Source organism: Neofelis nebulosa, chromosome 2, assembly GCF_028018385.1.
Source record: "Neofelis nebulosa isolate mNeoNeb1 chromosome 2, mNeoNeb1.pri, whole genome shotgun sequence".
Lineage (NCBI taxonomy): Eukaryota > Metazoa > Chordata > Mammalia > Carnivora > Felidae > Neofelis > Neofelis nebulosa.
Window position 1 is genome coordinate 33,007,509 of NC_080783.1, and position 23,336 is coordinate 33,030,844.

At 34.1% G+C, this 23,336-nt stretch overlaps 1 protein-coding gene across 19 annotated transcripts in view; it reads right to left on the minus strand.

Moving 5' to 3' along the window:
* CARF (calcium responsive transcription factor) overlaps nucleotides 1-23,336 on the minus strand; it is a 103,003-nt gene that overhangs the window by 36,190 nt on the left and 43,477 nt on the right. For 10 of the 19 annotated variants that reach the window (XM_058708639.1, XM_058708621.1, XM_058708659.1 and 7 more), the window contains 4 exons: nucleotides 21,116-21,278; nucleotides 20,058-20,121; nucleotides 14,912-15,042; nucleotides 14,163-14,535 (listed from right to left, as the gene is read on the minus strand). In XM_058708639.1, the coding sequence (XP_058564622.1) occupies nucleotides 14,163-14,535; nucleotides 14,912-15,042; nucleotides 20,058-20,121; nucleotides 21,116-21,278 (731 nt within the window). Of the gene's footprint in view, nucleotides 1-7,619; nucleotides 11,175-14,162; nucleotides 14,536-14,911; nucleotides 15,043-20,057; nucleotides 20,122-21,115; nucleotides 21,279-23,336 lie in introns of those variants that run through there. The other 9 variants (XM_058708769.1, XM_058708728.1, XM_058708710.1 and 6 more) reach the window with 8 other exon arrangements.

Below are 23,336 nucleotides of genomic sequence, written 5' to 3' on the forward strand. Positions count from 1 at the left end.
TGCTTGCATGTACCTTCTCAATGAGGCCCACTCTGGTTGTCCTATTTAAAATTGTAACTCTTACCATACTAACCCCATATTTGCCTCTTTCCCTGCTCCATTTTTATGGAGGCTGTCAACCTAACATATAAGTGTAAAATATACATATAACATACTTACATATAAATATATATATACTTACATATATGTATACTTACATATAAATAATATATATTACTACATATAAATATATATAATGAGCTTAGGTTTATATATACTTATTTACTATGTTTATTTTTTATTATCTATCTCCCTCTACTGGACTGTAAGCTCCAAAAGGGCAGGAAGTATGTCTGTTTTGTTGAATGAATGAATGTCCATATTTAAGATTTTAGAGTGTCTTTGTAGAATATAAATATAAAAAACCCAACAGCTTCTATAAAGCAATTATAGATGCAAGTCACAGCCAGAAACTTATTATACAATTTTATTATAGTCATCAAAAAATTACTCTATCACCATTTGGTCATCATACCTACTTTCAGAAATCTGTAACATTTAAAGTTTCACCCAGATTTTAGGAAAGCTTTCTGACTCAATGGACTCCTTTAATGAATCATTTCAATAAGACTTTAAATGTAACACACACTAAGCAAAACGTAAAATTCTTAGTCTGGCCTTCTAGAATTTCTACCATTTAACCTCTTTTACCATTCCAATCTTTATCCCAGCTTCATTCCTTCATTGAATCTTAAAGTTCTGATCAAAATGAACTTTAAAATGTACTCCCAATGAGCTATATAATTCCATCTACTTGCTCCTTGAATTCTGGACATCTGCACTTTAATCTCATGTTCATATCCTGTCATTAAAGATCCAACTCAAAGATTCTATAATGAAACAATCACTTGTTTTCTGGACTGTGTGGCAAAAGGAATGTGGAATGGTACTGGACAGACCTTGCTACCAATATTATCACTTAATAGTTGTTTAATGACCTCAAGCAAGTTATTGAATTTCTGAATTATAGTTCTCCAATTTGTGGGAGTCACCATTAGTGGCCTCAACAATAGTTGAGTGAATTCTGTCTTACTAAAATATATTTTTTCTTGGAGTGGTGCCTAGATTTTAAAAGAATTACGTTTTCTAGCATCCCCTGTAACCAGGGTGGTCATATAACAGTTCTGACCAATAAGATAAAAGGGGAAGTCACAGACGGGTCTCCTAAGAAAGACCTTTGGTTCATTCACCCAGCACAGGCCCTTTGCTCATTCCATTCTTCTTGTCTGAACTCTGATCAATGCTGGAGGTGGAACAACCACCATGGACAAAAAAGCAACAAGTATGTAGATGAAAGTCACATTAGAGATGCTTATATGAAAATATTAAAGGTTGCTGTGTTCCTGGTAGCCTATGGAACCACCATACATCCCTGGTGAGACTGTCCTCAGATTTGGTTTCATAAAAAAATAAGATCTCTTTATTTGGTTAAACCACCATAATCATGTCTCTGTTGCACACAGCCAAAGATGCTACCTAACAGACACATCACTTTGAGAATAAGGATAATGTTTACCTTTCAGCATTTAAAATTTCCTTGTTAATATTAATTATAAAAAGGAACATATACTGAGTGGCCTGTTACAGATTCTAAGATCTCAACATAGGTTAACTCATTAAACCCTCATAACAGTTCAATTAAGTAGCTACTACTACTATTTGTTCAGAGGAAAGAAAAATACTAAAAACTGAAAGTTCAAGTAATCTGTCCAAAGTTACACAGCTAATAAAGAGGAAGTGGGATTCCAATCTGTCTGACTTCAGAGCACAGGCTCTTAACCACCAGTCCAAGCTACAATAATAAGAAACTATTTATGCCAGGTGAAATGCCAAGTGCTTTAACCAAACAATGTAAAGCACCAAGTACAATGTCTGGTGTTTACTGAAATGTCAGTTCTCTTCCTTGTAAGTAATGTCGTCACCCTCTTCTTAATTATTTTATTTTTATTTTAGAGAGAAAGAGAGAGCACAAGCAGGAGACAGGGGCAGAGGGAGAGAGAGAGAATATTAAGCAGACCCCACACTCAGTGTGAGCCCAACATGGGGCTTGATCCCATGACCCTGGGATCATGGCCTGAGCTAAAATCATGAGTGGGATGTTCAACTGAGCCACCAAGGTGTCCCATCTTATTCTTCACTCTTATATAATTTTATCCATATTCCTATGATCAAATTAACCATTTTCTTTTTAAGTTTATTTACTTAGAGAGAGTATGCTCATGTGTTAATATGTGTGAGCATGGGGAAGGGGCACAGAGAGGGGGAGAGAATCCCAAGCAGGCTCCATGCTGTCAATGTGGAGCCCAACATGGGGCTTGATCCCACAAACTGTGAGATCATAACTTGAGCCAAAAGCAAAAGTCGGACACTCAACCAACAGGGCCACCCAGGCACCCCTCAAATTTACCATTTTCTATCTTGTATAAAGTTATATATGTCATGTAATAGACACTACGTTCCAGTAAGGTAAACTTTTAAATCATTCATTTTGGTATCTTACATGGCCTATATCCTAAAGAAGGCTGAATCATGAGTGGTGGAGCCATGGCAGTGGACACTGGAAACTATACCATCAAAGGTGGTCCTTATACAGTCAGACAGTTCTGGAGATTACTTTGGACCAATCCTATACCCTAAATTCCACAATTATATACCTACTTGTCTCACTCAGATTTGTTGTACCTTACTCCATCTTGTAATCTATCCTTGTGCTTCCCTCATAACCTCCTACTTATTCTCCCAACTCTACTGCTCCTGCAGAAACCCAAACGTGACATGGCATCAACATTGTCTAGAGAACTTCTGTATCTAGTCAAGCTGGAGTAAAAGTAACCAGATTTATCCTCCTGCCTGAAACAACTATAAAATTGGATAAAATATATGAAACAATGATTCTCAAAATGTTACACATGATGAGAGAGGACAGTGATCCCTGAGAGATATAAAACAGATGAGATGAGGCCTATGTTATCCCAGAGAGCTGTCCAAAGAGATTCCAGGCTGTGGCACATGGGGTAGAAAACCAGGCAGAACCTCTCAGGGCAGAGGAGATGAAACTTGGAATCGAGGAAGGCCAAAGCAGCTAAAGTTTGTAGGCCAAAGTACTGGAGAGGAGAGAGCTATATAGAAAACTCCAGAGATCTGCAGAAGTTCACTCCCTAGCATTCAAAATACTAATGATTAGTGCATGAGTATAAGGAAATTACTTGAGACTAGGGAAAAGAACAACCTGAAAGGATTTGGGAACAACCCTCTAAGGTTCATAGGGTTCAGAAGAATACCTCTTCCACCAGCCAGAGTAGAAAACCTCATTAGTTCAAAAGCAATGTACTCAGAAGGGATTTGCCTCAATAGTGAGACAAAATTAACACTAGATTAAATGCTGCGTGGTCCTACCTAGGAAAGCTTAAAAGCAAACATTAAAGGAATAATCTGTTTCCAAAAAACTCAATTGTGTCCCAGAACAAAACTCAAGAATATTTATAATACAAAAATATCCAGCACTCGAAAAAGGTGAAAGTTATGTCTGACATCCAATCAAAAGTTACCAGAAATGCAAAAAAGCAGGAAAATATATAAAAATAATATATACAAGATAACTGATTATTTAAAGTGTAAATAGTAACAATGCATTGTCAGGTTTGTAATCTATATGGAAATAAAATGTGTGACCACAATAGCACAAAGAAGGGGAAAGATGTGAGTATATTATTATAAGATTCTTATACTGTTATGTTAAATGATGGAATACTACTTGAAGGTAGACGGATAGTTAAAGATGTACAGCATAAACACTAAAGCAATAATTAGCTAACAAATCAATAAAGGAGGTAAAATTGAATCATAAAAAAAGGGCAATTTCACCAAAGGACAGAAAAAGACAACAAAGTACAGATGGAACAAATAGAAAGATAGAAGGGAAGACATAAATACAACAATTTCAATAGTAACATTAAATGCAAATGAAACCCAACATTTGTGAAATATGTAAAATATGTAAAACAGGATAATGCATCCTGATGAACAAGTATGATTTACTCCAGGAATGCAAGAATACAAGGCCTTTACCCTTCAAAATTTAATCAAATCTTAACATATTGAGAGACTAAAAAAAAGAAAATGATCGTATCAATATACACAGGAAAAGCACCTGACAAAATCAAATATCCGTTCCTAATAAAAATTCTCAATAAGCTAAGAACAGAAAGAATCTCATTCAATTTGACAAAGGACATATACAAAACTTATGGTTAACACCATAACAGTGAAAGACTAAATGCTTTTCCCCTAAAATCAGAAACAAGGCAAGGATGTCTACCCTAAGCCATTCTAATCAAAATTGTACTCTAGGTTCTAGTCAGTATAACAGTTGAGAAAAAGAAATATAAGCCATCCAGATTGGAAAAGAAGATGTAAAATAGCATAACTGTCAACGTAGAAAATCTAGAAGAATCTACCAAAAAGCTATGAAAACTAATAAATGAGCTATCAAGGTTGCAAGATAGAAGATCCATATAAAAAATCAACTGTATTTCTATATGAATGCAAAAATAAGACATTGAAATTAAAAAACAATGTCATTTATAACTTCTTAGTGATAAATCTGATAAAAGACATGAGACCTATACATTAAAAACTCTAAAACATTGCAGAGAAAAAAACCAAGTATCAATATTAAGATTTCAATTATCCCTAAATTGATCTATAATATTCTACATGATCCCAATCAAAATCCCATCAGGCTTTTTTAAAAAAAGAAACTGATCAGGTGATTCTAAAATTCACATGGAAAAACAAAGAACTAAGAATAGCCAAAACAAAGTTGAAAGGAAGAATAAGGTTCAAAGACTTTATTACCTGACTTCAAGATTTATTATAAAGCTATAGTAATCAAGACAGTGGTATTGGCATCAAGAGGGACCAGAGCTTCTCAGTCTCAGTACTACAGACATTTTGGGCCAGATAATTCTTTGTTGTTCAGGTTGTCCTATACATTGTACAATGTTGAAGAGAAGCTCTTGCTTCTATCACAAATCAGTATCTCCCTAGCTATGAGAATTTAAACTGTCTCCAGACTTTGCCCCATGTTTTTTAGAAGCAAAATTGCTCTGGTTGAGACCATGGAGATAAATAATAAATCAATGAAAAAGAACAGAGTCCAGAAATTCACCCATATGTATGTGATTAGTGGATTTTTCATCAATGGTATAAATTTAATTCAATAGAAAAATAGTCTTTTCAGAAAATGGTGCTGAAACAACTGGATATTCATATGCCAAAAAAAGTCTTGTACTATGTATATAAAAATTAACTCAAAATAGATCATGCACCTAAATGTAAACTCAAAAGTTATAAAATTTCTTAGATGAAAACAGGAGAAAATCTAATCTTGGATTAGGCAAAGGTCTTTTAGATACAACACAGAAGTATGATCCATAAAGGGGGGAAAAAGGTACACTGGACTTAATCACAATAAGAACTTCTGATCTTCTACTCTTTGAAAGATACTGTTAAGAAGGTGAAAAGATAAGCTACAGATCAGGTGAAAATTCTTGTAAATAACATTTCTAAAATGGACTTATATCTAGAGTATGCTTTTTAAACCTCTATAAGAAGAAAACATTTCCATTTAAAAATGAGATAAAGATCCAAACAGACACTTCACTAAAGAAAATATACAGATGGCAAATAACTCATGAAAAGATGTTTAACAGCATTGGTGACTGTAGAACTGGAAGTTAAAACCACAATGAGATACTACTAGACTATAAAGCATTGTAATATGCCTACAATATCAAAAGCCTGTCCATACCAAGCATTGGCTGGAACTCTCATACACTCCTGACAGGATCGTAAAGGGGTACAATCACATTGGAAAAACCATTTGAGAGTTTCTTAAAAAGTTAAATATATACCTGCCATATGACCCAGCTATTCCTCTCCTAGATATTTACTCAAGAGAAATGAAAGCATCATAAGTTCATACAAAGACTTTCATACAAATGTTCATAGCAACTTTATTTGTAATAGCCAAGAACTGTAAACAACCCAGCTGTCCATCAACAAGTAAGTGGATAAGCAAATTATGGAATATTCATACAACGGAATACTATTCAGCAGTAAAAAGGAACGGACTATTCAGATATCTTGCGACACAGATGAATCTGAAAATAACTATGCTGAGTGACAGGGGGTGCCTGGGTGGCTCAGTTGGTTAAGTGTCTGACTCTTGGTTTCTGCTCAGGTCATGATCTCATGGTTTCATGAGTTCAAGCCCCACTTGGGGCTCTGTGCTGACAGTGTGAAGCCTGCTTGGGATTCTTGGTCTTCCTCCCCGCCCCCCTCACTCACATTGTCTCCGTCTCTCTCAAAATGAACTTAAAAAAAAAACAAAACATATGCAACATTTGCAACTCATATATGCTGAGTTACAAAAGTCATATATAAAAAGGTTCATACTATATGATTTTTATAAAATTATAGACAAAGCAAATTGATCTCTAATGACAGAAAGCAAATCAATAGTTGTTGGGGATGGTGAAGTGTGAGTGGGAGGCAGGGAGAGGAGGAGATTACTAAGAGGCATTAGGAATCTTTTGGAGGTGATGGATATGTTCATTACCTCAACTGTGGTGATGCTTTCATAGATGTATACATTTATCCAAACTTATTAAATTGTACACTTTAAATATGTACAGTTTGTTGTATATCAATTATACCTCAATAAAAATATTTTTAAAACCCTCTGCTGGTATCTGATTCCTACTTTGTACTGTGGTTTTAGAATTCTTTATTTTCTTGAGATATGATTGACATATAACATTAAGTTTAAGGTATACAATATGTCAATTAGGTAATTTATATTTTGCAATATAATTACCACCATAGTGTTAATTAACATCACTATGACACAGAATTATTCTTTCCTTTTTGTGGTGAGAACAATTTAGATGTAGTCTCTGAGCAATTCTGAATTTTATAATGCAGCATTATTGACTATAATTACCAGGCCATACATTAAAATCCCAGGATGTATTACTAATTGCAAGTTTGTACCCATATAATATTTTCAAAGGTTTTCAATATTAACCATACTATTTATTTTTCTAATGAATTAAAGTTAGAATTCCTTAGGGGCACGTGAGTGGCTCAGTTGGTTAAGCGTCCAACTTCTGCTGAAGTCATAATTTCACGGTTCGTGAGTTCAAGCCCTGCATCAGGCACTGTGCTGACAGCTCAGAGCCTGGAGCCTGCTTCAGATTCTGTGTCTCCCTCTTTCTCTGCCCCTCCCCTGCTTGCATTGTCTCTCTCAAAAATGAATAAACGTTAACATTTTTTAAAAATTTAGAATCCCTTAGTGAATTTTTCTTTAATTCTGATTTATTCCTGAAGTTTTAAGAATTCAATGAGCAATGAATATTTGTATTTAATGATTGTATTCATAGCTAACATGTATTTGGCAAAATTACACTAAGGCTTTGCCATTACAACTAAATTAATTAAGTAGAATTACTGATAGTTAGATATCAAAGCAATACACCAATCAAAATGTCTAAAGCCTAAATTAGCTGATGGGGAATAGTTAATAGAGTGCCCCTTCTGGAGAGAGTCAGATTTTCTATGGTCCCATAAAATAGGCAAGGAGGAATAAAGCAAAAGAAGCAAAGAGGAAAAACATTAATGATCTCTCCTTTTTAAATCACATACTTCTGTCATTACACCAAAAATATAAAGCTGTACTTAAAGATGTCCAGTGTCAAGATGTGAGAAAAAAAGAATTACTAATATTACAGGGATTGTTTTAAAATGTTGATGGTTGGCTGAGCTGAGAGTACTAAATGTGTATATATACCTAATGTAAAGATAATAGGAGTTACTGGTAGTTATGCTGAAAAACTTTCAGGTTCCAAATTGAACATAAATCTCTAGCCAAAGTTCTCAGGTATTTAAGGTGTTTATTCAGCATCTTAAAGATGAACAAAACTACCACTATCCCCAGAAAAAGTATTAAAAAGAAAACTAACAAATTTAAGAAAAAAAACCACAGGATTCTTTTAATGAAAAAATTACATTATAACAAAGACACTATACATTGTTACAATATATATATATATATATACACACACACACATTTTAAAACTTTTTTAAAAACCTGGTACAAATTAAATGACATCTTTCTCATACTCACATGATTAAGTATTTTGACAGGATGTAAAGATGAAACACAAGCTGGTGGGCCTCAAAATTAGAAACTCTAATGCAGGACCAGATCCCATTTTCTACCATTTTTGTGACTTTTAGAAAACATTTACCTTGGATAAGACAAGGTACTTCATGTAAAAACTTTTTCTTTTAAGCATGTTAACTGCTTGTGGAGAAAATTATTATTGAGGGAAAAGCCCACCATGGTGGTGTTTATCTATAATTCACTGTAGCATATATCAAATTCACTGGGAGGCTTTGGAACATGAAAACTACAATGATGAAAAAAGCTCAACTGTAATTATAAATTTCTAACTGCTTATTTTGAATGTCCAACTTACTACTACAGATATTACACCTTGTAATACATGACACAAAAGAACATATATCAAACTTTGCTGTAGAGCTGTTAGGAGAATGCCAAATATAGATACTGAAAATTTTATGCACTTGTATTTAACACCCTGTGCATTTAAAAATTAATCAAATATTTAAAATATGTAAACACACTTTTATAAAAGCGATGCTAAGCACCCTTAAAACACAATACTGATATACTGTGACTGAACATGCACTTAGAGGGGAAATGAATTTTTAAAAATTTAGAAACCATTTTTAAAGAGCTACTCATTGAAATACTTACATGAAAATATTGATAGTTCCAGTTTCTACCTAAAAACCAAAAGAGTATACAATTAGGGATTTAAACCTTCCTTCATGCTCTTTTTTAATTTTGTTTTTTGTTTGTGGGAAGGATGCACTGTAACTTTCCTCCTCCTAGTGAAAAAAACAGTACCAGAAAGAGACATTCACATAGAATGAAGTGAGAGAAATATTTTAAAACTATATTTTGTTCTTGTTCAAATGCCAAAGTCTGAACTCTCTAACGTCTCTTATCCTCACAGGTAACTGACTGGAGTTTGTATCTTAACAAGCATTTCTCCTTAGCAACTCAACATCAAAAAAGAAAAGAATGTCTCCAAAGGAATATAGTTCAATTGGTAAAATATTTAATAATAAGCTATTGCCATTAATGAAAAGTGAATATTATTTAAAATCCTGAAAAAAGTTTCCATAAAAATTAGAAATAATAAATTAAAAGAATATTACCTACAAATGCAATAAAACTATAAATTCAGACTTATACCCTTTACGTACACACAGACTACGAGAAAGCTGGGTTTGAGGTAACTAAGAGCTATGTTTAACTTAGAGTAACATAATCAGATTTGGCAGACTGCCTCTGAAATGCTGACATCAAATATTTTCAGTTCTTAGGAAAAAGAAAAGCTATTCTAATTAAAAATCATATATGTAACTAAATATCAACTTTGTATTAAATAGGGGTATAAATAATAAATTTTATATTAAATAGGGTATAAATCTAAAGAGCACGGATTTTTAAGAGTTCCACTCACGTCTAATTTAACAATGCTTTACTTAGGTACATGTTGTATACTTGCAACAATTAAAGTGAATTAAGAATGGGAGACTGGACTTTAGAAAAGCCAAAAAGGATTCAGTCATGTAAAAGAGTAAGGTTAAATTTCATATTACATTCCATATACTTTGAATATAAATATTAATATCCATTTGAAATCCTTATTACTTTTAAATAAAGTCCTAAATATACCCACAAACGGTCCCTGGGGTGAAAAAAACCTTTAAATTGATTTCTTGACAGCTAATAATTGACATTTCTAGTTCACCAACCTTCCAGAAAACAGAAGCTTATAATGAATACAGTGATTAGTACTTATTCAGTATTTCAAGTAAATATACTTACTCAGCAAGCAAATATAACACATCAGTTGTTTTAAATATGAACTAAATTTTAAACTACAAATACTTACCTTGAAAATACCACTAATTCAGTAAGAGCTCTGGCATAGAAAAATGAGTACAACTCAAATTATTTTCTAACCAGAGCTGAATCTTCAATACAAAGTAGGAAAAAAAAAAATCTTTTGTGGATATCAAAAAGTTCCTCAAATTATCTGTCAACACCAGGGAAGTTTATTATTCTTTCTGAATTCTCTCAATTTCTATAGTTTTCTATCCACATGTAGTGTTTTACCTAAAATACTATATAAATCCATGCAATATACATTTATTTCTGTTGCTTAGCTGATTAATTCAAATTAAAACTCTAAGTACTTACCAAGACATTTTAAATTTCTACTAGATAACTATTAGTATGCTATTGGTTTGTAGTTATAAGTATAAAAATTATAATGGAAGAAGCCAAAATGCAATTAGTTTCCACAGATGTGAATACTGAGCTTTATGTTATGATGTAAAATCTACTATGGTTTTATCTTTCCTAATGAGACAGACTACAAATATTCTCTCCCCTGTGCTAATTTAAAGAATTTCTTCACAACTTTAAAGAGGAAATAATTTCTTTTATAACTTTAAAAAAAAGTCAACACACATACACACACTCACACACACACAAACTCACACACTATTTTTGTTGTTGTTCTTGTCTTTTCAGAACCCAAATCAGATATTTCCAAGGGATTAGATAACTATTTGTGTTCAGACTATATTGTCATGGATAAGTTCAGATGATCTTTGGAAATACTGGCCTTATCAGATAATCAAAAAGCATAAGAATTATACAAAATAAGAGGAATAAAATAGGTTCCAAAAATATGGACTTGGCAACAGACATATCGGTTTTAAATCAAAGTTGCTCATTGAACCAGTCTTCAGTTCACTTATCACAATGCTGCGCTTTGATAATATTCACCTTCTTTTTTATGACATTATAAGTCACCCAAGTTGTAAATTCTGAAAAGCTTCAATAATTTATGTAGTAGATAATTTCTTACAGTCCAAATTTTTTTTTGCTTCCATAGACAATGCTGGTTCTTTGGGTTCTTGCTTAACTTGGTTCACAGAAACGGTACCTTCTGGATTTTCTCCAACTTTAAAACCAAACATAAAAGAAAAACCCTAAAGGTTAATGTAACTTATAACACTGAAATCTTTATATGAATTTAGAGGCAAAGCAAAAAATAGTAGTTTTCTGAAAAGCAATGTATTTGAGAACTCAGTACTTCTGATATCTTAATAGTCATCCATAATTCTTTCAGTATATGTACACCTTAAATTAATGTAACAGTGTGTGTCAACTAAACTTCAATAAAAAAAACTAAAAGAAAAAGAATAGAAAATTAAATGTTGAGAAGTAAAAAAAAAAATTCTTTAATGCTTCTGGCAGTGAAAAAAAGAAGAGACTAAGAAAATCATAGTTATTTTCTTCTAAAGATACTTTGACAAAAAAGCAGTCCATAATTTGATAAAATTATGAGGAGTATCTCATATTTAAACTTAATTGCCTCTGGGCGCCTGGGTGGCTTAGTCAGTTGAGCATTGAACTTTTGCTCAGGTCACAATCTCTCGGTTCGTGAATTCAAGCCCCACATCAAGCTCCACACTGGCAGTGTGGAGCCTGCTTGGGATCCTCTCTCTCCCTTTCTCTCTGCCCCTCTCCTATTCATGCTTTCTCTACCTCTCAGAATAAAGAAATAACTTAAATACTTTTTTAAAAATAAACTTAATTGCCTTTAATAAAAATATGTGTGAATAAAAGTCAGGAAGCCTCCCATTATTTGAAAATGATGTTCTGCAAAGAGCAGGCATATATATTACAAATTTACCAATATGTTACTACCCCCATATGGTTTCCATATGTGATCATATATCAAGGAAAATTTTCCCTCCTTAAAGAAACTCCACTACATTAGTACATTAGAAAAAAATATGCCACATCTTAATGGATAGCTCTGACTTACCTACATAAGCTATGTGTTTGCTTACTTGAAACACTGCATAATGCACTTACCATTCTGATTTTAAATAAAGTTCTTATGACCAAATTAATCAGAATGTAGCATACCAGAAACACTATTATCTTGAGCAGGCAGGTGGGATATCTAAGATGAAATCTTTTTCTTTTTCAGGGATATCAGTTTTTCCATTGCTACAGGGAACCGAGATTAAGGGGACCAAAATTTGCTCTGGAAAGTGTGCTGAACACACCTAATGCTTGTCACATGTGAGTGTATTGGGAGAGTTTAGCCCACACCATAGAGAAAACCAATAGAAGATGGATTTGAGTGACCCTGAGAATTCATATGCAGGTGAGGGAGTCCCTAAGATCATGATCTAACTTGATAAATCATGCAGGTTCAGATCCAAAGAGGGTCTCCTTTAAAGCAATCTGAATTAGAGCTCTCAGAAATATCTTGGTACAACACAGAGGGAGGAAGCATGTTAGAATGTAAAGAAACTTTTGAGGCAGATAGATCTGGGTTTAAATCCCTGCTCTATCACTTTAGGCAATTACTTAACCTTCCTGAGCCTTGTCTCCCTATCTGTAGCATGGGGACATCATCAACTATTTCTTTTTTTTTTTTTTAATTTTTTTTTTCAACATTTATTTATTTTTGGGACAGAGAGAGACAGAGCATGAACGGGGGAGGGGCAGAGAGAGAGGGAGACACAGAATCGGAAACAGGCTCCAGGCTCTGAGCCATCAGCCCAGAGCCTGACGCGGGGCTCGAACTCACGGACCGCGAGATCGTGACCTGGCTGAAGTCGGACGCCCAACCGACTGCGCCACCCAGGCGCCCCCATCATCAACTATTTCATGCGGTTGTGAGGATTAGTCTCCATATATTCCTTTTCCTTCTCATCTATTGTCACAGCCCTCTGGATAAATTTTCTTAAAAGTAATGTTTCCAATAAATTTAAAATATAATGATTCTTTTCTGGAAGGAACTATTTTATACTTTTCCTTACCCAAAAGAATGATGACTAAGAATGGAAAGTAAATACTTTGTATGTTCTAAGGATAATTTCTATGAAAATTTGTTCTTCAAAGTAAAATGCAAATCTTTTCCCACAAAAGTGCCCAATCCAGAACAATCTGTGTGAATGGAAGTGACACAGGTCAAGTAGGAGTTAGAATTTATTACTAGGTTGACTGGGTTTGTTACAAAGTGAATGTAACAAAGTCTTGGATTAAGTTAAGTCCTTAAGACTTAACTAGTTTCGTTTCAATTTCTACAGAACTCTGTATTTAAGTCTAGAACTCAAAATTTTAAAAATTTTATAGCTGCCTGCCCCATCCCATTTTTCCTTTTAACGAATTTTCCATAATAACCTTTACACTAAATCTTTTCCTTTTAAAGTTTCTCATGTTTTTCATACATTCTAAAATGACCCTCTGATTTCATATCACCACAGATTTTCCATGTAAACTGAGGTGATCAGAGAATGAATAACTTTGCTAGAGACAAAAAAAATTTTAAAGTTTAAAAATTATTATGCTCTTGACATTTTTCCCTTTTTCTGGTAGTTTTACTTTATCAACTTATGTATTATAAACCCCTGAGTAGAAATGACAGTTTTTTTCTGTAGTGTAATAGTAACGATACAATGGAATATTACTCGGCAATCATAAAGAATGAAATCTTGCCATTTGCAACAATGTGGATGAAACTCTAGTGTATTATGCTAAGTGAAATAAGTCAGAGAAAGACAAGTATCATATGATTTCACTCATTTGTGGAATTTAAAAAACAACATATGAACACAGGGGAAGGGAAGAAAAAATAAGATAAAAACAAAGAGGGAGGGAAACCATAAGAGACTCTTAAATACAGAGAACAAACTGAGTGTTGCTGGAGGGGAGGTAGGTGGGGGGTATAGGCTAAATGCATGATGGGCATTAAGGAGGGTACTTACTGGGATGAGCACTGGGTGTTATATGGAAGTGATGAATTATTGGATTCTACTTCTGAAACCAATACTACACTGTTAACTAACTCAAATTTAAATTAAAAACAATAGCACTGATAGTCCATGAAGGTTAAAAAAAATAAAATCACAAGTTGCTTTTAACTTACTAATAGCTGGGTGGTTATCTATAATTTGTATTGGGATGGTCTGCACATTTCCCAACAGAATCCGATGAACACTTCCTTCCATATTCTCTGTATCCTCAACATCTCCAACTTGCACCAGCTGGTCCATTGCAGCTAGATTTTGATCTGGTCCTGGAAGGTTACCCATGGTAGAGGTAATAATGCTATTGTTTGGGGTCAGGCATGTATCTGTTTGAAGGCTATGACTTTGACCAAGCAGTAGAGAATTATTATTCATTACAGTACTTTCTAATGAGTCCAGAAGTCTTGAAGGACTGGAGGAAGGGTGGTTATTTACTGATATCAGAGTCGGTGATCCATCAGGAGAAGTGAATCTTGGTTGCAACTGCAAACCCTTTTAAACCGAAAAGAGTTACATCAATGTTTAAATTTACTAAGTATAATTTTTTCATAGGATATATTATTCTTTTCACACACAATTAGAATAAAATATAATGGTACAGCTACTAACAAATATTGAGGACAGAAACAAGAATCAAAGGAATAGTAGTACAACTAAATTTTATTGCATGCATGGTCAACTCCAACTTTTTCAAAATGTATTGTTTAAATTATCTTATATCAAGATACAAAAAAGTCAGGAAATTAATAATAAAAACATCTTTGATCATTATTACGATTCTATAACAATTCTATAAAATACCTAGAAGAGGAGAGATTGAGGAAGAAAAGGAAAGGCTTCAAATTTGTTTATTTCACTGGCTACCTACCTGCAGTTGAGTAAATACTTTTGGCTGAAATGAGGAAAGTGAAGAGAGCAAGTGGGCTGGCTCTGGAGACAAAGAACCCCTTGTCTGATTTGTTTCCACTTTGGTGCTAATTGATTCTCCTGGTGAATTTCCTAAATTATATAAAAAAATAAGCCGTCAAAATAAAATAACATTTATAGCTTCTAGCGTGCTACATTTTATTACAACACTTACTATCACAATTGGAATAGGAAATAAAGTCAAAGGTTTGGAAATGACTTTAAGAAGTTATTTTTTCCACTATGGGGCACCTGGGTGGCTCAGTCGGTTAGGCGTCCGACTTCGGCTCAGGTCATGATCTCACGGTCCGTGAGTTCCAGCCCCGCGTCAGGCTCTGTGCTGACAGCTGAGAGCCTGGAGCCTGCTTTGGATTCTGTGTCTCCCTCTCTCTCTGCCCCTCCTCCACTCATGCTCTCTCTCTCTCAAAAATAAATAAATATTTTTAAAAAAGTTATTTTTTCCACTAAAAAAAAAAGAAATTATTTTGTCCACTATTTCCAGAAACATAGGAAACAGTATTTTTCTTTCCTTGAAAGATTCTGTAACTCTAATTTAGACCATTTTCCGTGCTATGATGCTGAACTACACCTAAACTTCTCTAGATGTGTGAAACCTATTGAGTCTCAATTACAAAGACCAAACTTAATTCATCTTCGGTAGCCCTAGTGCCTGGATAACGCCTGACATAAAGTGGGTCCTCAATAATAACAGTACTAAATTTCTTTCAATAACTCATTTTGGAATAAATGAGAAGTACAAATCTCTGTTTTCTTAATACTTCAATGGCTAAAGTAATTGTCCTTAGGGAATGTAGTTCCTCTCATGTAATTTTTATGTACTAAACCCAAATAAATTCATCTCAGTCAATCAAAAACCAATTATCAGCAACTGTTTACTGTTTTCACACTAAGTAATTTTAAAAAATGGCCCTAATGTCAGACAAGGATGGATTTAAGCACTAGCTTTTCTCTGTAACTTTCAACATGCTACTTAACTCGGTTTCTAACTTCAGTTTCTTCATTTGCAAAATAAAAATCTTCTTCAAAGGACTGCTAAGAGGATTAAACAACACTCTCACATTTCTTGGCTTCTTCATTCCCTCTTTTTTAAACTGAAGTATAGTTGATACACATTGTTACATTAGTTTCAGGTGTAAAATATAGTGACTGAATAAGTTTATATGTTGTGCTATGCTCACCCCAAGTGTAGCTACCATCTGGCACCATACAATGCCATTACAGTACCAATGACTATATTCCATCTTATCCGCATGACTTGTTTATTCCAGAACTGGAAGCCTGTATCCCCTTCACCCATTATGCCCATCCCTGTACCACGCGACCCCCTGGCAACCATCAGTTTGTTCTCTGTATATATGTGTCTGTTTCTGCTTTTCATTTGCTTATTTGTTTTGGTTTCAGATTCCACATACAAATGAAATCACATGGTATTTTTCTTTCTCTGATTTATTTCACTTTTTGGCTTCTTCATTTCTAATTGTCATTCTACTTCACTCTGTTGCTACTACTACTGTCATAACCTCATCTATTCTACATCTAAAAATCTCTAATTCAAATATCCCATTCTTTGATCACAGCCTTTTATTTTTCCAAAGATTTTGCTCAAGTACTTCACTACAATTGTTGTTCAACCTCATGTGACCCTCCAGTTCATTGATTTCTCAGTTTTCTTCAGATCAACCTCTTCCTTAATAAAATTTTCTCTCCATTTAGCTTAGTAGAGTCTTAAGTTTATAATTTCAGTCACTCCTTGCAAATACCCTAAACTCCTTTGCCTCTCTGTACTTTGTTATAACCCCTGATAAAATCCTAACATTGAATGAAAATGGCTTCCAGTGCCTATATGTGCGAAGTTGAATGCCACTGAAAAAGAAACTTGCTACTACTACTAATACCAATTCATGATCATCAACTTCAACAGGACCTTCAGCTATACTGACAACCTTACAGTGTTCTTCTCACTCTATGTTATAAAGGATTTCAAATGTCCAATCTTGGCCACACTTCCTGAGATCTTTTCCATTCTTAGCACTTTTACTTAAAGAGAAAAGAAACTATCAGATAGAAATTTCCTCAGCTTCCCATCACCAAAGCTATCAAGTACCTTCATCTTCATCCATCTCATCAGATATTTCTTATCTGAAAATCCCTTCCCTCAACTCCATATTCCCTTCACAGCACACTGTCTCTACTTCTTCATTCATCACCCATTCACTTTTCAACCATCCCAAGATGGCTTCTTCCTAATCCACTCCATTGAAATGGCTCTGATACCCAAGGTTTTCAAACCTGATCTTATGAGCTTCTTTTCTCTTCCCCTGCCACCACCAAATCCTATTCTTATGCCAGTGTTGCCTAACTCAGTAAATGTTACTATCAGTCAGTTGCTCTTGGAAGAAACTCACGAGTCATCCCAGATCATTCCCATTCTTTTACCTCTCACACCTATTCAATCAACAATCAAACCTTTGAATTCTACTTTTTAAAAAACTCTTAAAATCTGTCCAATTATAGTATAAATGCACCAATTGTGCACCAAGCCACTATCACTTTTCATTTGGACAGCTTGAAAGGGCCTCCTAAGCCCATTTTGCATACCCATTTTTATCCCCAAGCATTTTCTACTCTTAGAACCATACCAGCTTTTTAAGTTCCTTGAACATGACCAAGCTCTCTGTTGCTAAGCTTTGAAAGCTATTTCTTTGATTGGCAGATTCCTAACCATTCTTCAGTCCTTAGTTTAAATTTTTTTTTTTAACGTTTTATTTATTTTTGAGACAGAGAGAGACAGGGCATGAACGGGAGAGGGGCAGAGAGAGAGGGAGACACAGAATCTGAAACAGGCTCCAGGCTCCGAGCCATCAGCCCAGAGCCCGACGCGGGGCTCGAACTCACGGACCGCGAGATAGTGACCCGAGCTGAAGTCGGACGCTTAACCGACTGAGCCACCCAGGCACCCCCAGTCCTTAGTTTAAAAGCCACTTTCTCGGGGCACCTGGGTGGCGCAGTCGGTTAAGTGTCCGACTTCAGCCAGGTCACGATCTCGCGGTCCGTGAGTTCGAGCCCCGCGTCGGGCTCTGGGCTGATGGCTCGGAGCCTGGAGCCTGTTTCCGATTCTGTGTCTCCCTCTCTCTCTGCCCCTCCCCCGTTCATGCCCTGTCTCTCTCTGTCCCAAAAATAAATAAAAAACGTTGAAAAAAAAATTAAAAAAAAAAAAAAGCCACTTTCTCAAGTGTCACTTCCCTACTCTCCAGATTAAGTTATATGTCTTTATCACTATTCCAACAAAATTTTGCACAACTCTTTCATGGCACTATTTATAACGGTAGTTAGAATATATTTGTTTATAGTGTCTTTTTCTCTTGCTAAACTTGAAATTCAATGGAGCAAGAAACTTATTCTTTTTTATGTCCAACATTTATCACAGTGAGTAAAATATGTGCAGAACAAATGAATAATGTTAAGGAATTTGAACGTTATTCTCTATGCACAGGCTCTCTTACAGGTTAATCAATCAAAGAATAAAGAAAAAATTGTACTGTATATAGCTATTCATTAATTTATTCTAAAGCATTTATGTAGATATTAACTTTGTAGCAGGCATTATGCTAGGAACTAGGTATGTTAACTTGAATAAAATACAATCTTTGCCCCTGAGAAGTTCAAATCATAACGAAAGATACAGACCTATAAACAAAAGGATACCATGTTAAATGCAGAGGTAAGTACAAAGAGTGAATGTCTAACTTTATACAGGGGGTGAAGTTAAGAGAACACTTAAAGCCAAAGAGATTGATTTCATTGGTGAGAGAAGTTTGCCATATAGAAGTGGAGAAAACGTGTTTTCAGAAGAAAGGGGAAAAAAAAGGTGAAATAAATCTGGACGAGTAAGAGAGTATAAGAGTATACATATGAGAAAAAACAAACCATACAAAATGGACAATAGCTTCCTGATCAAGGTACCTTAGGGTTATTACTACTGGAATTAGCCTAACTTTAGAGTAAACTGTACTAGTAGTCAGCCTCAAAATTTTAATCATAAAGAATAAAATTTTTTATTTTTTAAAGTTTATTTATATACATATTTTTTAATCTCTACACCCAATGTGGGGCTCAAACTCACAACCCCGTGATCAAGAGTCACATGCTCTTCCAACTAAGCCAGCCAGGCATCCTTCATTTTTTATTTTCAATTTGTTTTAGTATAGTTGACACACGATGTTACATTAGTTCCAGGTGTATAACACAGTGATTCAACTTCTTTATATGTTATGTTATGCTCACAAGTGTAGCTATCATACAACACTATTACAACATTATTGACTATATTCCCTATGCTGTGCCTTTTATTCCCATGACTTATTTATTCCATAACTAGAAGCCTGTATCTCCCACTCCTCCTCACCCATTTTGCCCATTACCTTACCATCCCTTCCCTCTGGCAACTATCAGTTTGTTCTCCGTATTTGAAGTCTGATTCTGCTTTTTGTTTATTCAGTTGTTTTGGTTTTAGATCCCACATATGAGGGAAATCATATGTTATTTGTCCTTCTCAGTCTGATTTATTTTACTTAGCATAATACCCTCTAGGTCCATCCATGTTGTCACAGAAGGCAACAGCTCATCCTTTTTTATGGCTGAATAATACACATGAGGAAGTTTAAACAGCTGGAATTATTTTGACAAAACCTAACATAGTTGCTCTTGTCTCTTTTGGCCATGGTTTCCTCATCCATAAAATTTGATTAGATGAGATAATACCTTAAATGTCTTCCAGTTTTGGGGCACCTGGGTGGCTTAGTCAGTTAAATGTCTGACTCTTGATTTTGTCTTAGGTCATGATCTCATAGTTTGTGGGTTCAAGCCCCATGTCTGGCTCTGTGCTGACAGTGCAGAGCCTGCTTCGGATACTTTCTTTCCTTCTGTCTGCCCCTCCCCCTCTCATGCTCTCCTGCTCTCCTGCTCCCTCCCTCTGTCCCTCCCTCTCTCTCTCTCTCAAAATACACATTTTTTAAAAATTGAAAAAAATAAGTATCTTCCAGTTTTGACACTGATTTTATATTTTAAAGATATTCAGGATAACATACCTTCTGCAAATGTAACTGTCACAGTCTCTCTGAGAATATGCCCATTATCTGTAGTCCACTGAAGCTGAAATGGAAACATTTATTTCAGTAAAAACAATAAAGAATTTATATTGCAAAATATTTTAAAACATCAATACAACTGTCAATACAACTGTCATATTTTATTCAATGACAGTACAATTGTGTTTTATTCAGTGATTACTCTCTTCACTTGTTTATATTCTTAAAGCACGAGTATACTTCACCATCCAAATACATAAGCTTCCCAAGTTCAGATAGCAAAAATTTGGATAGCAAGCAGAGATGGCAAAGATCATCACTAAACAAATCCATTTTACTTCCTGAACTTTGGACAGTGAATAATCAAGAGAGTTTTGGATGGAAAAGAATAGTAGGACTAACTTAAAATCTGAATCTATTCAGTTAAGAAGACATAATTTGGATAGTAAAAACATGGAGAGCAAAAGGTATTGCTACTAGGATTTTAATGCCATAATTACTGTCTGTACTATAATTAGTTTTTGAGTAATTATATTATTCCCTTCAGAGTAAGCAAAATTTTCATAGAAATGACCAATATTCAGGGGTAATTAAAGCATCACAGTTGACGTAAAACTGATATCCGTAGATGGCATATAGAACCAATATCATCCCTTTGTAGATACAAAAATGCTGTGTATTCAAGTCTGAACTATTGTACTGAAAGTTGTCAACCTATTTAAAAAGAGAGGGAGATATACACAGTATATACTCAATAAATATCTGTTAGATGAATAAGATACACTTTATACAGAGATAAAATAATGTTGATTTTTAAATGAAGATTACTATTGTTATTATAGTCAGAGATGGCTATTCACTGATATTTCTTCTTGTGACAGTAATATACAAATTTCAGTCAAATCATCATCTGAGGGTTCACAGTGTTTACATTTTAAGAGACTTTTTTTTTCTTTCATCACAATCATTTATATGGCCTATTAACAACCACCACTATAAGGCCAAAGTAATAGAGAAAGATTCTATAATAAAACAAAGAATTACAGTTGTAATCATACCGTTGCTGGAATAATATCTGAGTTATACACATTATCTCCATTTCTCAAGGCTTTCTGTACCTCATGGATGTGATTTTTAATATCATTTACAGTTGGAAAAAAGGATAAGTTATGTCTTTCAGGCACCTCATCAGGTTTAAATAGTTCTCTTTCCACGAATTTTCTGTGGAGAGCATAAAACAAAATAAAAACATAAATAATCTAGCAATATACTTCAGATAAAATGAGAAAAAGTTCTTTTTTAGCATAAACTTCTGTAAAGCATGGTTTATAGCTTTAGAATTTATTATTTTTCCAGTTTAAATTTTTTCATACATTAAATCAAAGAAATCATATGGATTAAAAAAATGTAGTATTTTCATTAAACACCTATGTATCTTAGAGTGAGCTTTTTGACATTTTTATGAATTTTTAAAAGAATCACTATTTTCAGTTTAGGCATAATATGTTTTGAATGTTAATGATGTCAAGCAGTGTACTAAACATTTGACATCAAGGATCTCCATTAATGCTTACTATAATCCTGTGAAGAAAGTGCAATTATCATTCTCACTTTACAGATGAGGGAACTGAGGGCTGCTGACATTAAATAATTTGCCAAAGCTATACATCTAGCCAGTAAGTAAGAAAGCTTGGGCCTACATCACCTTACACTGTTGCCAAAAGGCATCACTTACTATATAAAATGTGATCTACTCCAATTTTATAAGTAGATAAAAGAGAGTATAGAAATAGAAGACATCACTGGCATATAAATGTATACAAATACATAAAAGAAATGATAAAGTCCATTAAGATACAAAACAGATGAACACAAAGGAAAGGAAGCAAAAATAATATAAAAACAGAGAGGGGGACAAAACATAAGAGACTCTTAAATATGGAGAACAAACAGAGGGTTACTGGAGGGGTTGTGGGAGGGGGGGATGGGCTAAATGGGTAAGGGGCATTAAGAAATTTACTCCTGAAATCATTATTGCACTATATGCTAACTAACTTGGATGTAAATTAAAAAAATAAATTAAATAAAATGGAAAAAAAAAGAAATGATAAAGTGCAGTATTTATATGCTTCGTGCATTACATTCTATAGACCATACTGCAGAGCTGTATTATACCTCTGTTCTTAAGATTCAAGTTTAGTAAATAATGTATGGTTTTACCAAATTTGGGGTCTGTTCTAACAATGCCCCAATGAAAATGAATATAAATGTCTAATAAAGTTGTTAAATAGGAAAAATCATATATTAATTAAGAAATAATCCTAGGAAATTCTCACTGTGTTGTTCAGATCAGACTACTGTAACTAGTTATAACTACACTATAACTAGTAGGAATAAGGCCAGGAATAAATATCAGAAATCATGGTAAAGAGCACAGGCTGTAGAATTCTCTACAGAATCTAGATTTCAGTTCTGCCTCTACCTCTTAAGCCAGTTATTTAACCACTCATAGTGTCCATTTTCTCATGTGAAGAATGGAGGTAAATATATCAACTTTATAGAGTTGCAGGAATAAATGAGATCGTGCATATAAAGTGCATACAATATCTGTTACATACACAGTAAGCGCCACATAATAATTATTGTATCTTGAGTATCAATAACATTGGACCAGAGTGCTACATATAATTTCATCATATAAAGATCTATGTACTTAAATGAATATTGCTTTATAACTTCCGTTAATAAAAAGCTTTCTGGTAAAAAAAAAAAAAAAGAACTATCCATGTTCTTTTGTTGTAATACAATTTAATTGCATTTCAAATAGCTTAAATAAGTATCTTGGCCTAGGTTTTAAAATCTTTGGTTCTACAAAGGTTCTTTTTAAAGGTATTTATTACATAATTCAATTTATATATCATTCAGAAATAGTCCAATTTGTTAAATCTGATTATGGAATATTTTAAATGAGTAATTTGAATCATTACTCATGGCTTGCCAAAGATCTGCTACAAAATGATCAGTTCATAATAAGATTATTTTAATAAATTAATAAATTATAATCCTTATCTACTCTGATAGCATACATCCTGGAAAAGGTCTATGATAATAAAAGTGTTATTATTTTTTTACTTTTTTAATGTTTATTTATTTTGAGAGAGAGAGAAAGCATGCATGCATGCATGTGGGAGAGGGACAGAGAGAGAGAGAGGGAGAGAGAATCCTAAGCAGGCTTCACACTCAATGCAGAGACCAATGCAGGGCTCAATCCCACGACTG